General features: G+C 45.1%; 1 protein-coding gene across 7 annotated transcripts; it reads right to left on the minus strand.

The window, feature by feature from the left end:
* Nucleotides 1-1,432: 1,432 nt before the first annotated feature.
* Nucleotides 1,433-15,798, minus strand: FAM124B (family with sequence similarity 124 member B). Of its 7 annotated transcripts, XM_053390035.1 has the most exons (6): nucleotides 15,634-15,798; nucleotides 12,248-12,377; nucleotides 11,218-11,252; nucleotides 10,816-11,006; nucleotides 5,778-6,520; nucleotides 1,433-2,121 (listed from the first exon to the last, which is right to left on the minus strand). In XM_053390035.1, exons 3-6 carry the CDS (start codon nucleotides 11,244-11,246, stop codon nucleotides 1,465-1,467), a joined length of 1,620 nt encoding a protein of 539 aa, XP_053246010.1. In that variant the 5' UTR covers nucleotides 11,247-11,252; nucleotides 12,248-12,377; nucleotides 15,634-15,798; the 3' UTR covers nucleotides 1,433-1,464. The 7 variants fall into 7 exon arrangements, with proteins under 7 accessions (XP_053246010.1, XP_053246009.1, XP_053246008.1 ...); XM_053390034.1 differs by lacking the exon at nucleotides 12,248-12,377; XM_053390033.1 differs by lacking the exons at nucleotides 12,248-12,377; nucleotides 15,634-15,798 and adding an exon at nucleotides 15,228-15,594.
* Nucleotides 15,799-16,367: the final 569 nt, after the last annotated feature.

Below are 16,367 nucleotides of genomic sequence, written 5' to 3' on the forward strand. Positions count from 1 at the left end.
TAGCTGAAGTAATATCATAGAGTGACATTGTGCTTCCTAGCGTTCACGGGGGAACCAAAAAGATGACACGGGATATATACTCCAAGAGATAAGCAGCAGAGCAGTTTTGAACAGCTTGTGTAAGTACAGGGCAATGGGGAGGGGAGAGAGGAAACAGGGAACAGCCCAAACTCAGACCGGTGAGTCTATTCTATCTCTAGTCACCATGCGATGCAAGAATCAGCTATAGGACACTACCAAGTATAATAAAAACAAAGAGATCTCCTAGAAAGAAGCCCCATACATTCAGATTTTAACAGGGACTAAGCACACACAAGGGAAAGGGGATTTCACAAGCTAGGCCACTTAAATCTGTTACCCAGCAATCCTAGCTCTAAAGCCAAAGTGTTCAGTTCACATTGTGTGACATGAAGTTTATATACTTCGCAACCTACCAAACATGTAAAATTCATACGTTAGCAAACTGCAGCATCATGAGGACTGAAAGTGAAATATACTCAGAGTTGCAAAGTGATTTCATGCTTTTTATTCAGCTCATAGTGGTGAGGAGGAATGAATGAAAGTCCCCTCAAAGTATCTGCTTTATATACATTATTTACACAATGGGCTGCACATGATTGGCTAATTCCGGAATTCTACTGTAAGCCAATCAGGTTGTGGATTCACTTCTATCTGGAGCATGATTGGGTGGTTCCTGCCAACCAATCATACTGCTGCATTGTTCTAGGACCAATCAGACTGCTGCATTCTGAATCCTATTGTTCTAGGACCAATCAGACTGCTGCCTTTTGGATCCTATTGTTCTAGGACCAATCAGACTGCTGCAGTTTGGATCCTATTCAACTCAGTACATAACAGAAAGGCTCCTAGCGCAAAGTCATAATCACAAAGTGTGCTGCTCCCTCACAGAGAGGAGCCAAATGCAAACTATGGGAATAGAGCCGTTCAGCTCCCCAGAGACTCTTAAATGAGATGATGTTGTATGAATTCAGATATCTGGTCCCATGAGTGCGAAGTTCTTCTGCATAGCTAAGCGCATCTCTCTAGAATGTGGAAATATTGTGCCACCAACTGGTGGCAGCACAGGGATGCTGAAAGCTCATAGAAGCAGAACAAGTTCATCTCTCCCAGGTTGCTAATGGATTTTAGTGAGCTTGTGGAACACTGAAATGAATGGCTTGTTTCAATCTATTGCACAGTAATCCTCCAGTGTGTGAAACTTCTCTCACAGTCCTCTTCTTCTTTTTAATCTCCTAGCATTAATCACTAGTCCATAACCTTATTTGCTCTCTTGCAAACTACGTTTAGCCTTTCTTTTTTAACACTAACATAAAAGGTAGTATAGGCAGCTGGGGTATCTACACAAGGACAGAGTCGTTGTGCAGCATACAGTTAGTTCTTTAGTGTTATTTCAGAAATAAGGCACTTAAAATAAAATCTAGAACAAGATTTATACTTAAAAAGTCATATAAAGAATTCTTCATCATCATCCTTTCCATTTCCACGGCTTGTTTTGGATGCTCCCAAGGGAAAACTTGATGGTACCTGTCCTGATCCTTTATTCCTCTTGGCAATATGTGATGACAACGGATTGTTTCTGCCCTCAGAGTGCAAGCTGATCATGGAGCCTGATCCTGTTAACAAACAGCAGGATGCCTGAGACTGTAGAAGCGCTTTCTGTATGTCTTGTGAAAATCTATTTAGTGGCGAATCACTGCATTCGGAAAGGATCACTTTGTTGCCTGTGTCAACATTAGTCTCCTCCTCCCTTTGATGAGGCCAGAGTTCATGACTGGAATGTCTCAATTTAGTGGCCAAGTTCGTTTGAGAACGGCCTAAGCCCTGGAGAGAAGAACCTGCTGGTCTATATGACTGGGATGAAGAGCAAAAGTTGCTTGGCGAGTGACTGCAAACACTTCCCGGAGCATATGCAACTTCTCGTGAGGATTTGCTTTTATTCTTCATGGCTCGAACTGTCCGGTTTTTGGGCTGTACTGCAATTTTTCTTATGGCCAGTGGAGATGGACTGGAGGGGTAGTGAAGGGGCCCTTCCTCGTGTTCATGGCTGTGCCAGCCGGAAGAGGAGTCTTGATTCCCAGTGTGCTTTGAGTTGCCTTGAACCTATAAAATAAAACAAAAAAAATGAGGTTAAGCATCATCCATCATGGGATCAAAACTCCACCTGCCCCTGTGGAACCACCATCCACAAATCAATAGTTAAAGAGGCTTCTACCAAGAACTTTAAAATCATATCCCTTTCATGAAGGGCAAAAACTCATGGAAGAAGATGGAGTAAAGTGACGTATTATGTATTGTCAGAGCTGCCCGAGGTCCCAGCTCACAAAGGACCAACGCCGCTTCGTTGTTAAGTACGAAAGTCTTTATTGACGTTCAGTTTCACTTTCACAGCCGCAACGTGCAGCCCTACGTCTCAAACTCTAGACCGCTGAAGCTCCGTCTGAATCTCCTCCCCCCAGACACCAGTTTAAGACCCTGGCCTTGCTCCACCTCTTCCTTTGCTCTTTCCTCCTCTGGGTCCGCCTGTCCGTCGGGGTCTCGCCCTTCCTAGACTCTTCTGACGCTGAGTCCCCTGAATCTTCCCCCTCCCTCCGGCGGGCTTTAGGACCTGGTTCCCAATCCGGGTTTCCTGCTGTCCCGCGCGCCTGTACATTTGAACTTGGCGCGCGCGCCCAGCCTGCAACTTTCCTCCTGACCATTGCACTGCTGCTGCCACTGCTCCCCCCTTCGGGGAGGCTAGCTGGAACTGACCTCCCCTCCGTTCCCCCACTTTCCGATGGAGGCGTGGTCAGCCCTGACTCATCTTCTCTCCCTGCTGGAGGAGACGCTGGTCCTGACACATGTGACTCTTCCCCCCCACTACGCTCTGGTGGGGAAGCTGGTCCTGATCCCCCGCTGCTGCTTTGGGAGTCCCCGCTGGCCCCTTGTTTCTGGTGCGTCCCCCCGGGACCCCCCTTGCCCTGACCATCGGCGCCCCCTTCTGGGAATCTTCTGATTCGCTGGAGAAGCTCATGGAATCTCTCGGGTCACTGTCATACTCCCCTACGCTGCCCTCGGATTCCTCCCCTTCGCTCTCCATTTCCTCTCTCCCCTGTGCTTCTGCTCCTGAGTCCCTGACATGTATGTTTGTATTTTTCTTACAAAACTGGCATAGATAGTTTTTAGAATCAATACAATGCTGCTGTTACAAAATGTGATGTTGTGAAATAGCATTATAATTGGTTTTTGCAATGAACTTTAAGGTCTATTAATCCAAACAAATACATGTGAGAACGTACAAACACGAACTATCATTAGGACACCACTTGAAAACAGTATTCCGTGAGGGCCATGTTTTCTAATGCTTTAAATCCTTTCAGTGAAAGCATTTCTTGCCCTTATGGCAATCTTTATTATCTTTATTTTGACTTAACTCCCCTAAAAAAACCCTCCAAACCAATATTATTCTCTGAATGGATAGAGGAGAAAATGGAAGGCGACACACAGATGTGAACAATTCCACGCCAGAGCTGAGTGATAGACCCAGTGTTACTATTGGCACACCTACATGGCGGAGTAATGCTCAATAAGCTTAGCACCTTAACTAGAATCACAGAAAATTCTCTTGAGCCTCTCACCTAGTTAATTCACCAACTTGGTCATTTCTGGATTTCAAATGGCAGCTGCCCTGCCTAATGCGTCCCAAAGATCCTCAGACTTTCTGCTGAGGGCCTTGCTCAGAATCTGCTTACCCTCATTTCATCACCAGATTGCTTTCTATGTGAATATACACTTTTCCTATGTTCCCTCTTCCTTCCTTTGTCTTCTCTTGGCTCACCAATAGAATGAACAGCCCCAGACTCTTCCTTCTTCCTTCCTCTAGTTCCTCAGCCCTTGCTGAGGTTGAAGACAACCTCTTTCCTTTATTTCCTTCTTCTGCAGTCTATACCGTAACTCTTTCCTCCTTAGTAAAGTATTTCCTTTGCACCGGTGTCTGCTTTCCCACTCCTAAGTATCCTCCCCATTGGGACCTGCCTCTAAAGTCTCCAGATGCATCATTGTACCCAGCAGTTGTCCAGAGGTTGTGGTGTCCTAAGAGTGCTTCCCTCATGCACCTTCACTTCCAGTTGAGATGTCTCCTTGTCATATAAGACTGGTTGAGGCATTTCATGGGAGCAGCATTTGCCAGATATGCCCCACTCACCGTGAGATGCTTTTGTTGAGCTACAGAACACAACAAACCAAACCACGAGGTGGCAGCCCATGAGCAATACTTGTGGCTCTGATGCATTACCTTAACACTGGATGTAGATGTAAACTAAAGTGTTTTGTGTTATGAAAGCAGTTGGAACAGGGTGGTCCTCCAGATGATGTTGGATTCCCAACTTCCCTCAGTCCCCCCTATCAAGTATGGCCAATGGTCAGGGATTATGGGAGTTGTAGTCCAACATACAGGTGGCGTGTGGGTTAAACCACAGAGCCTAGGACTTGCGAACCAGAAGGTCAGCGGTCTGAATCCCTGTGACTGGGTGAGCTCCTGTTGCTCAGTTCCAGCTCTTGCTAACCTAGCAGTTCGAAAGCACCTCAAAGTGCAAGTAGATAAATAGGTACCGCTCCGGCGGGAAGGTAAACGGTGTTTCCGTGCGCTGCTCTGGTTCACCAGAAGTGGCTTAGTCATGCTGGCCACATGACCCGGAAGCTGTACGCCTGCTCCCTCGGCCAATAAAGCGAGATGAGCGCCGCAACCCCGGAGTCGGTCACAACTGGACCTAATGGTCAGGGGTCCCTTTACCTTTACTACATACAGTCCAACATACAGACGGCCACAGGCTCCCAGCACCTGACTTTAAAAGTCTTTTTATGAATATAGATTGGTAAGAGATGAAACACATGACACCAGTAAGATATACCATGTACAAAGACCAAGAAAAACAAGAAAAAAGTGTGTGTGTGTGTGTGTGTTCCTGCTACTGCCCCCAAACTACAAAACTCCATAAAACATTGGAGTTGGTCCATGCAGTTAAGTTCACAAGCATTTTTCACATATAGTTATAACAGTGATTTGTGGCGTTTTCTTAAAGTATGTTTTGTAATACACCCCCTCCCTGGAAGAGTTATTTTTGCAAAATAGTAACTGACTTGCCTACAAGCATGCTTAAGTCCAGACACTTCCCAGAAGCATTTTAGCATGTTATTTGTCTTTTAATGGCTAAAGGCAAAGCAAATATGAGGAATTTTAATTCCTATTAGACTTCCGTGATACACTTCCCAGTTTTGTTGGAGTAAAAACCATCGTTTTAACGTTGTGACTCAGGATGAAGGCAGGAGAAAAATCCCAACATAAATATTCAGCTTTAACTGGGGTACAGGAACATGGGCATCCCCGTTTTTAAAAGAAATAAACGCAAAAGGGGAAAAGGGTTATGAATAAATTCAGGCAGCATTACGATCATAATTCAAGAAACCCTCAACAACAAGCAGTCTAACAGTGTCTGCTGCTGTGTTAATGCAATATCCAATGCAGTAAAGAGAGGTTCATCGGTGGTACATAGGGATATGCCTTATGCTGAGTCAAGACCTTTGGTCCATTTAGCTCAGTATGGTCTATATCAATTGGCAGTGGGTCTCTAGGGTTTCAGACAGAATTATTTTCCAGTCCTACATGGAGATGCTGGGAATTGAACCAGGGACCTTCTGCATGCAAAGCGAATCCTCTGCCCCCTGAGCTACAGCCATTCCCCCTTGCAGATTGCGCCCACCATTTATAAACCAAGCAATACCTGAAACAGGATCTTGTTCCCTTCGTAGTCTTCGGTTTGCCACCTAGTGCTGCTAATAGGAATGCAGGGATTAGGCAGAAGCGGCACCAGCTGTCCGATTTCATGCACCTTGAACTGCAACACCGAAGACTCCTTCGAGTCAACGCATATTCCCAGAGGCAGCTGCTTCAAGCAGAGCTGGACCGCAATGCTCTCCGTCACGTACAGTACGAAGGCACAGAAGCTGCTTTTCTGCACCGTCGCTTCCTTCTGCAGGATCGTCTCGTAGAGCCTCACTGCATCGGCGTAGTTATCAAAGCTACAGTAGAGTGTGACGCGCAGGATTTCCGTGCCGTAATGAACTTGCCTCAGTCCCCACACGGGCATGTGCTCGTCCAGCCCGTAGAAGTCCTGGTCGTCAAGGGCGTGGGAGGACAGCTTCCTGCCGGCAATCTCCAGGTGGACTCGCTGCCATGGTGGGCGCTGGAAAAAGTCGTGGACTTGGAAAATCCGCTCTTCCCCTAAGTCCTCATGCAGGAAAAGTAGGACAGATGTCCCAGGGAACCTGGAGCTTCTCTGGCGGTACGTCTCATAATACTTAATGGGAGAAGTGCGTTCCGAGACAAGGAAGAGGCGCACGTCCAGGCAGATCCATTCTTGAAGCTGATTGAGGGCTTGCTGCAAGGGCAACGCGTGTCCACATTTGGCAAGCAAGTGCACAGTCATCACCAATGAGTCTGTCCTTCCATCCATTGTATAGTGACCTTGAAAACACAAGGAATAACACAAGCGCTGCCTCAGTGCCTACAGATTAAGGGATACCACACACAGCAGCAAACACAAAAGTACAACAATTAAACTCTGCACTTCCCAACCAATTCCCACTTAAGCTCCTCTATATGCTCTGCAAACCTCAGAATGGCACTAACACAAGAGATTAATCTTCTTTTTATTACCTGCACATTGGATGTTAGAAATGTGATGATAAGACAAGGGTGGGGGAAATCTCGCATCTCCTAGCTCCCAAGCCTGAGCTCTGTACTTAGGACGACTATCTCATGTTTGCAAATCCAGACCAGATTTTCTGTCATGGCAAGATATTACACAACCCGTGTAAGCCACCATCTCTGTGCAAATGCAAGGTGATGCTAATGTTTTCAAAGGCTCAGTGCTGTTTTCTTCTTCAAATCTCTATGCTGTGTGTGGTTTCTTTTTATACAAAGCTAGCACTCTTCCTGAGACAACACCCTTCTGTCCTGTGCTGATAAACCTTAAAAAAAAAACAACGGCAAAAAAGACATAGGACAACTGAAGAGAATACAATGTGGATGCTGCAGATAACAGATGTCTATCTCCCAAGAAGCAATTTCAAGAGAGACAAGACTTCAGGGAAACTGTTTCTAAATGCTGCCTTTATGCATGGCTATTGCACATGCTGCCATCTGGCTCTGCACCAATTATTCCAGAGGCCTCATTTCCTCACAGCAATCTCAAAGCAAAGTGTGAGTGTATATGTGTGTGTCAGAGGGAGTTTCCTAGAAATGTAAGCTGTTTGTTTGTTGCCTAGCTACCAATGTCATGGATTTGAGATCAATCCTGAAAGTGTAAAACACCTTTGCTTCAATCCTTTAGAGCAGCCTCCCCCACAACCTGGTGCCTTCCAACAGTTTTAGACTACAACTCCCATCAGCCTCAGCTGGGTAGGAGTTGTAGTCCAAAATATCTTGAAGGCACCAGGTTGGATGTGGCTGCTTTAAAGCATTTAGGCAAGTTTTATTGTTTTATCCCACCTCTCCTCCAAGGACCCCAGGGTGTCTTACAAATTCTTACACACACACACACACACACACACACACACACACACACACACATTATTTTCGCAACTACCCTGTGAGGTAGGGAGAGAAGGAATGTAACTGGCTCAAGGTCACTCAGCGAACTTCATAGCTGAGCGGAGATTTGAACCAGGCTCTTCCCAGTCTTAAGGCTTGATTTCTGCCAGCTACCGCCCTAGCCATGCAGGAGTAGCTTCCACGTAGCTATGTTAACATTTCAATGATTCAGTGGGACGGTCAGGGCCAGTTGAGTGACGTCTAACCACAGAATGAGCAGCCCTGGGGAACTCCAATCCCAGGGGAAAGATTCATGTGATTTCCCTAGGCTGGAAATCTGTGGCTGCTTTCTGAAATGATTCTGGTCCCCATCTGTAAAATAGGTACAGGAGTGTCATGCAAATTCTATGCAAATTAGAAGTGTCACGTGCAAACTAGAACAGCTATATTGTAAACTATGTTTTGTTTAAAGAAGGCAAGAATAAAAGTGATAGAATCATTGTTTCCCATTCTGCGGATGTCCTAGATGGACGTAAAGCAAACGTGCAATGCTAGCAAATCCCATTCCCAAGTCATTGCAAAAGGCAAACAAAAGATGGCCCCGCTTGCAGTGTTGCTTAGATACAACATGCTTAAAACTATCTTTCTGGGGAGCTCCTAAAGCAAAATGGCAGGAGAGGGGTAGAGATCACACAATACAACAATTATCCCATTATCAGTAATTACCACCTGCTTCCTGTTTTCCTGTACAACCTTCCTGTGGGGGAATATGCTAATATTCTATCTTACTGAAAACCCTAATTTTCCTAAATGTGAATGCAGGAAAGCAACTTGCCCTGTTTCCCTAGCTATTACTCAGATGGGTTTCACCAACAATACCCCATCCTTTGGCGTACGCAGCTGTAGTCTTCTCTCTCCACCGAAACCCCCTCGCCGTCCTTTTTTTGTGTTTTGCTTTCTTCTTTGTGTGAAGATTTTGTGACACCCACACTGAGGTGGGGGAAAAGGGGGAGTGCATATTTTAAAAGCTGTTTTTGAGGTAAGAAGGGCCATAGCCCAAGGTTTAAATCGCATGGTTTTGCACACAAGAGATTCAAGTCCAGGCATCTCCTGTTAAAAAGGTGGCAGCATTGGGACTGGGAGGTACCTGTGCCTGTCAGGATAAGAAATGTAAGGCTAATGAGCTTGAGTCACGACATAGCTCACTATTCTCTATCTTGATGCATTTTTTACAAAAATTACCATATTGCTCTTTAAGCTTAAAGTATCTGCGAGTCCAAAGTAATTTTTCTGGACAAAGCCCGCATGGTCAATATCCCAATCACTGACTACTTCCATTGAGAGGAGAGGAGCTGGAGAGAAGAAGCAGTACCTATTATAAGTTTCACCAATTCCATATCACTACGTTTGCTTCGCTCATCTAATTTCCCAGTTACTTGCTTTAACGAATGTGAACATACCTGATCCTCACCTTCCAGAATACTGTGTGATTGGAATGAAGTTTTCATTTAGATTTCGTATTTCTTCAAATGTCATTTCATCTAATGTTAGCCCTACTCAGAGGACACCCATTCAAAATAATTGACATGACTAACTTGGGTCTATCAATCTCAATAGGTCTACCATGAGAATAATTAAGTTCCATACAGTCCAATGTTCTCTGTGCAGGGGAGGAGGCAGGGGGTTGCTAATAGTCCTATGCAGTGGTTTAAAATTACTAGCGACCAAAGCAAATTTTAATGATTGTTCTGTGTTGCTTTTAAAGGTCTTTGTATTGCTATATGCTGCCCTGATGTTCTGCAAGAGAGCCGTATATAAACACTTGGACAAATAAACACTTTAGGATAACCAATATAAAACACATATTTAAATATGAAATTTGCAGATGGCAAAAAGCTGCGGAATGCAAAAATGAGACAGAATTGACTTATGAATTAGCACACAAAATTGATATGCACCAGAAATAAACTGATCCATTCATCCCCGCTTGCTTTACAACGTGACGCTATGCATATTTACTCAGATGTAATTCCTACCATATTCAACAGGGCTTACTCCCAGATGAGTATGCACATGACTGCAGCCTCACAGAGCAATCCTAAAGCTCAATCCACCACCTTGGAATGGGTTAGGAAGCAGCAATTGTGTCCATTTTCTGGGATCCACCAATATGTATTCTAACTACACCTACCATAATTGAAGATGGGTGGAAACTGCCATCAATGAGATCCCCACTGGCAAAAGAATAGGGATATTTCTGTGGCAGGGAGGGACGGAGCTGAGCTGACTGAAGACCCACTGTGACCCAAGTTCAGCAAGTTCATCTACCAGTGATGGGCTTGAACTGGCTCTTTCTGCAAAATGGGGAAGAAACCACCCACCCCTATCTTGCAGCCTGACTGGCTTTCACAGCAGGGCTTTGAATGCAGCTGTGGCGTCACCTCTCCTGGACGGGAGCCAGGACCGCTCCCTTGTACAATTAAGATGGATTACAATATTGAGCACACCAAACAGGTAATGCAATACTTTTTAGGAGGTGCAATTCAACAGACCCCAAATAACTATAAACTGATATTTTTTTAATTTTTACAAAGCCCCTTTGAGCTAACACTATTTGGCTTGTGTTAATAGTTTCATCCTTTCTATTCGAAAATAAAAAGTTTAAACTCTTAATAAAAGTTTGTGGCTTTCTCCACTTTAGAGTAGAAAGATAAAGGCTATCTTTATGGGAGCAGCAGGCGTGCATACGCACATCCCTCTGGCCTTCTGGTCGTAAACAGCTCATGCTTTGTCCTCACATGAAACACACCCATGACAGCTTTTCTAATTGGTAATTTATACTGCAGCTGGCATGACATTGTTCCTTCCGCCTCTCTAGGCGGCTGTTTGAGCTGTTCATGGAGCCTCAAAAAGCTGGTCCCTTTTCAAATTCTAACCCCGGCTAAAAAGAAAGAAAATCAGAATGAAAGAGAGAGAACCAAGTAAATTTCACTGGGATGGTAAACACAATAGCTTGGAGTAGCGTTCCCAAAGGATGAAACTTCTCAAAGTATGAAGCTTGACTGTGCCTGCCTATGTGCACAATTCCAAGCCCAATGCTATCTCAAGCCAAGGCCATTTGGAATTCCTGGGGTGTCTCCCTAAGGTCAATAGAAAAATATATTCCTATTGTATGGATATAATAAAAAGTATATTTGAAATGGGCAGAGCACTCCAAACTGCCTTACATTGGGTTGTGGGGAGCTTGGAATGAGTGGAGGCCTCTCTCCTCTTGGCACCAGGTTGATTTGCTGATGTGTATGTATTAATATATGTCCATCGAGAAGGAAGCAATGCTAATTCACACCAGTCTGAGTCATTTGGAGTTCTTAGCATTTTCAATAAGAATTGCACTTGGGGATGATGTGTGGTACCAGATCTCATAAAGCAGAAAACCTTATCGGTATTCAGACAGTTGCTAGAATTACATTTGGACCAATATAAGGCTTTTATACTTTGCAGACTGCAAGGAGAATAGAAAGAACCCAACCAACTAAAGTTTCTGGGCTAGTTTTCAGGACTTCGGCATCTAATCTCTAGCATCCCTTCCTTAATCAAAGCATATATACTGCAAGGAAATGATTACTTACTTGTGGCAAATGCTGTCAATCCACTGCATTGGAACCTGAAAAAACAGAAGTTATTGGTACATTGGTACATATGGGGTACATTGGATAATCTAGTCCAGCCATACCATTTTGATTTTACTTAACACGGGTGCTTTCAAATGGCACTGTTCCTTTATGGTGAGATTGCCAACTGATGCTAGGACTGCTTTAAGCAAGTCATATGGGCCAGGTACATGATGCCCCACCCCAAAGTGCCCCTCACACTACAATTAGGTTGGGCGGGGAGCATACTTCAGTCACTGTTCCCAGGGAGGTGGGGAAATCTTCCTGCAGAGTGCTGTTGGGGAGGGAAGAGTTAGCCTAGCTGTTGGAGGTGCCTTGAGCTACTCTAGATCAGAGTTTCCCAAACAGCTGTTTGTGGACTACAATTCCTATCATCCCTTACCACCAGTCCTGCTAGCTAGGGATGATGGGAGTTGTAGTCCAAAAACAGCTGGAGACCCAAGTTTGGGAAACTGCTCTAGATGAAGCTCAGCCCAGGACTACTATGCGTATTGATCTGGATCAATGACTAAATTACTTATTTTATAAAATTTATACACCACTTGATTGTGTAAAACAACAACAAAAACCCCAGTTTACCAAAAGATGAAACAGCGAAATCAAGAAAAAATTCCAAAGTACTTTGAAACATACAAAAGTTAACACACTAAAACAGATTAATTTACTTCAACTTTCAGAGTCCCTTCCAAAAATTATGTGATTCTAACACTTAAAACTTTATCTACCGCCAAACAGACAAAGCCAATATGCCAAGAGCCTACTGTCACTGTGTAGCCTGCCCCATCCATGCAAGCCCCCTGGCCTGTACCCTCTTAACATACCGGTACTTTCTTGCACACAGGAAAACGTGCAAGAGAGTCAGTAGTTATCTCATAAGGATGACTGTCTTCCCTGACTCTTGCCACCTGCCAAAATTCTATGCTTCAAAATCTCTGTGAACAACAACAAAACAACAACAACACAAAGCTGTGAGAGCTTTGGGTAGTACCCCAGTTTTGTGCTGTTATGGTAGAGGGGTTCACACTTTTCATATTCCTGAGCAGAGGCTGGTTCTTTGTATCAGAGACGGACACAAGGGAGATGGCAGTCCACAGCAAACACCAAATGCCTGTGGGGTTCTTGTAAAGAATGATGGTCTTTGTTAAACATGGTACAAGTTATCATGGTAGTTATGTTATTAAGCAAGAGTAGATACTCCAATTTAGTTAGATCAGTTGCGTCTCAACCGTTCAAATATCCAAAATAAGAAGCCTTAAAGGCAGATTTGCCTTTGCTTAAAAACAGAAGCAAATTCAATGTTGATAATAGTTTGCACAGAAAACTGAGGACTTCTGATTTGTGACTCAGCTTCTAAAGATCACAGCAATGTTGCTACCTTACTCTCGTCCTCCAGATCCCAACTCAAAACGCACTTCTTTGAGGCCACTCGTTTAACCCCTTACTGTGCAACCCTACCCATGTCTACTCAGAAGTCCATTTAATGGAATTCACTGGGGCTTACTCCCAAGTAAATGGGATAAGTCTCATTAGTCTCCCCCCCCAGTTGGGTATGAAGACTAATGGAGCAACCCTAAACACCTTTACTCAGTAGTGCCATTAATAATCACTTCATGGTTAAGTGTGTATAAGATTCTGTTTTACATGAGTAACAAAATTTTCTTGCCTCTCTCCAACTTCTTGATCTAAATTAAGAGATTGTAAGAGGCTTGGCAGGAGGTACTTATATTTTGCTTATGTTGCTTTCTAAAGTGCCACACACCCAGGTTGTGCTACGTTAATAATGATTTTATTTGTTCCCACAGATAGGTCACTTTTTACCGTCACAATGCCAAAACAATTGATTAATAGCCATATAATCTCCCTTCTCTTTCCATCCTCCTTGCCCTTCATCACCTCACTTTCTTGGAGGCTGCAGAACTGTTCCCATAGCAGTTCTTAGGGAGCTGCAGGCAGGGAAGCCAGAGACCAAAGTTAAGCACAAGTCAAAAGGTCACATTTCTCAAATAACCTAGCCAAGAGGATGAATAAGGACAAGCTACCCTGGTAACCTCTTGATATATTACTTCTTTGCAAAATGGGCTTTCATTCTTACATTTTTACTTTTGCTTTTATGTACATCATTTTGTGAAGATTCTGTTTAAAAAACACACAACAGATTTGGCCAAATACAAATGTATGTGTGTATAAAAACTGATACTGCAAAGGTTTCATCATATGGCCCTTTATCTGCTCCTCATTCAACAACAGAACAGCATGGCAAACCCACTTTGCACCAAACAGTAAGTGTAAGCAGTGAAGGACTATTGCAGGGGGTCAGCAACCATTTTCAGCTGTGGGTTGGTCTGCCATCCCTCAGACCATGTGGTGGGCCGGACTATATTTTGAAAAAAAATATGAATGAATTCCTATGCCCTGCAAATAACCCAGAGATGCATTTTAAATAAAAGCACATGTTCTATGCATGTAAAAACACGCTGATTCCTGGACCATCCACAAGCCGGATTGAGAAGGTGATTGGGCCGCATCCGGCCCCTGGGCCATAGGTTGTCTACCCCTGGACTAGTGGTTTCTTTGTACTAAGTACACATCCAGATTTTGGGAGAGTGAAGGATGTGTACATAAGTGGAAGACAAACAGGTTTTTGGTGTATGTGTGTGTGTGTGATGGGAAGAGAGAATAAACTGCATATCTAGCAGTCATTTGAAAAACCTTTTCGGGGACAGTACCAATAATGCCTGGTGCATTGTGTTGCAAGCTTAACAACACAATCCTACACGTCTACTTAAACTAGCCCCAATGAACTAACCCAATGGAACTTACTCAGAGGCTTCTATTCCAAAGTAAGCCTAATGCTACAATCCTACACACTCTTGTGGAAGCAAGTCTCCCTGAACTCGTACGGAACAAACATACAGAGGATTGCACTGCGCTTCTCCTTAAAGAGGTGAAAGGAAAAGTGGAAGTTGTTATTTGCAGTTAAAACTTGATCAGCAAAGGACTCTTACAGACAAACGCTATGGGAATAAGGCTATCTGTAGATACTAGTCGTAACAGCATTACTATTATTATTATTACTTGCCCACTCTTCACCATAAGGACTCTGAGTGGGTCACAACAATGTAAAAATACAGTATCATCCCTGTGTCAAAGACACCTTACTGGCCTCAACTAGAAGTTGATGGTTGGTCCCACACTGTGTTAGTCCAGCAAAGTTTCAGGAGTCTCTTGAAGACCTTTCTATGCAGGCAAGCTTTTGTCTAATTAAACATCTGCAGTCACTTTAATTATTCTCTGTATTGCTTTTAATGGTGTTCTGTACTCACCACCCTATTTTATGATATGAAAGCACAGAAATACTTCTATAAATACATGAAGAGTAACCATTAGAATCAGTTAAAACCATTTTCAATCTGAATAATATATGTTAAGAGCCCAGGCAGCCTGCCTCTGAATAACAGTCGTTGGAGGAAAACAGGAGAGGGAGAAGACTACAGACCTCATGCTCTTGTTTTCGGGCTCCCCAAAGGCATCTAGGTGGCTGCTTTGAAGGCAGAAAGGATGCCAGACTAAATAAGACCTTTAGTTTGAGGCAGCTTCTTCCACCCTACCCGTTTCTCAGCCCCATGAGATTACTTACACCAGCTGCCTTTGGCTGGTGGGAAGCGACCCACTGCCAGGTCACACAGCCTGATCCAAGGTGGATCACAACAGCAGCAGCACTGCCAAGGGGTTAAAGGTGGGTTCTGGGTCTGAAAAAGCTGGATTTTATTAATGGATTGATTAATTGACTGATTTTATATCTCACTTAGCCCAGCCGACCTTTTCGCAGTGCAGGACCCAAGGCAGCCTAAATTTAAACACGACTGACTAAAAAATACACAATAAATAAAAATATTAGGGGGGGGGGACCAATTAAACAAGGAATCCTATGAAAAACGACCCTGAAAAAAACTTTAAAAAACACTCACGCCACTTTTGCAAGGTAAAATATTTACAGCTGCATTTCTCTCCTGTTCCCAACTTCCATCCGGTGGATAAACAAAAACCATAGCGCTCTTCAGTTCCCTGAGAGACTAGGAAGGGCCGGGCTGGAGGAGCCTATATTTTAAGTTTTTGGCAAGCCTGGGCAACAAAGTTGGCAACGTGACCTTTGGGGTGGGAGGGTTAAAGGAGTAGTCCCCCCCCCCAACCGACGCCTATCGTTCCCGTTTCCTTGGGAAAAGCACCCACCACCCATCCTCGCTGGAGAAAAGGGACGCGAGATACAGGAAGGAGCAACGGCGGAGTCCGAAGAGACGCGCCGCAGCCTGGATACCAAACAACAAACGCTCGGGCCAGCGGCTCCAGCGCTTCCCCCGGCAGCTCCGCGCCTACCTGACAGAGCCAGCGCCCGGCTCCATGGTGCCTGCGCCGGGAAGGCGCCCCGGAGCCTCCTGCGCCTCCTCAGCCGAGCGCGCCTGCAGCCCATCCTGCAACAAGTGAGCCGGCACGCCGGCTTCGCCTCTGCCCAAGCCACGGCCCGCCCTCTCCCCGCGCCATTCGGAGGCGGGACCGCCGCGCTCCCCGCCCGCGCCGGGTTTTAGCAGCTGCTCGCAGGAGGGGGGCGGAACGCGGCCGCCTCAGGAGCGAAGCTGTACCCCCAGCCACTCCCAAATACCCTTATACTAAAACAGGGAGGGGAAAGGGCTATACATAGGTCGCTGGGGGTTGTGGGGCACCTGCGTGGCGCACCAGGCGGCGCTAGGCTAGGCCGAATCCTTGCCACAGGGTGGGGAACTTGAGTCAGGTCCTTTTGGGCCAAAGCTCCTGAGGGCCACACGCCGGCGGTGGGCGGAACAACCAAGGCAATGTTTACCCCCTCCTCTCTACCCCTGCAACTCGCCTGTTCTGCAGGCACTGCTATTCCCACAGTGGCACACATATCATAGCAGGGGCAAGGAAGCATTTACAGCCAAAGGGCCTCCCAAGGGCCACATGCCAGTAAAAGGTAAAGGCAAAGGACCCCAGGATGGTTAAGTCCAGTCAAAGGTGACTATGGGGTGCGGTGTTCATCTTACTTCAGGTTGAAGGAGCCGGCGTTTGTCCGCTGACAGCTTTCTGGGTCATGT

Source organism: Podarcis raffonei, chromosome 5 (assembly GCF_027172205.1).
Source record: "Podarcis raffonei isolate rPodRaf1 chromosome 5, rPodRaf1.pri, whole genome shotgun sequence".
NCBI classification, from domain to species: Eukaryota; Metazoa; Chordata; class Lepidosauria; order Squamata; family Lacertidae; genus Podarcis; species Podarcis raffonei.

Coding starts and splice junctions, on each gene's coding strand:
- FAM124B (XM_053390033.1), bottom strand. CDS start 15,308: ATGGTTTTTGTTTATCCACCGGATGGAAGTTGGGAACAGGAGAGAAAT. Junction 11,253..15,227: donor TTTTACCTTGCAAAAGTGGC/GTGAGTGTTTTT, acceptor CTGTTTTTTCAG/GTTCCAATGCAGTGGATTGA. Junction 11,007..11,217: donor ATTGACAGCATTTGCCACAA/GTAAGTAATCAT, acceptor CTGCTTTATGAG/ATCTGGTACCACACATCATC.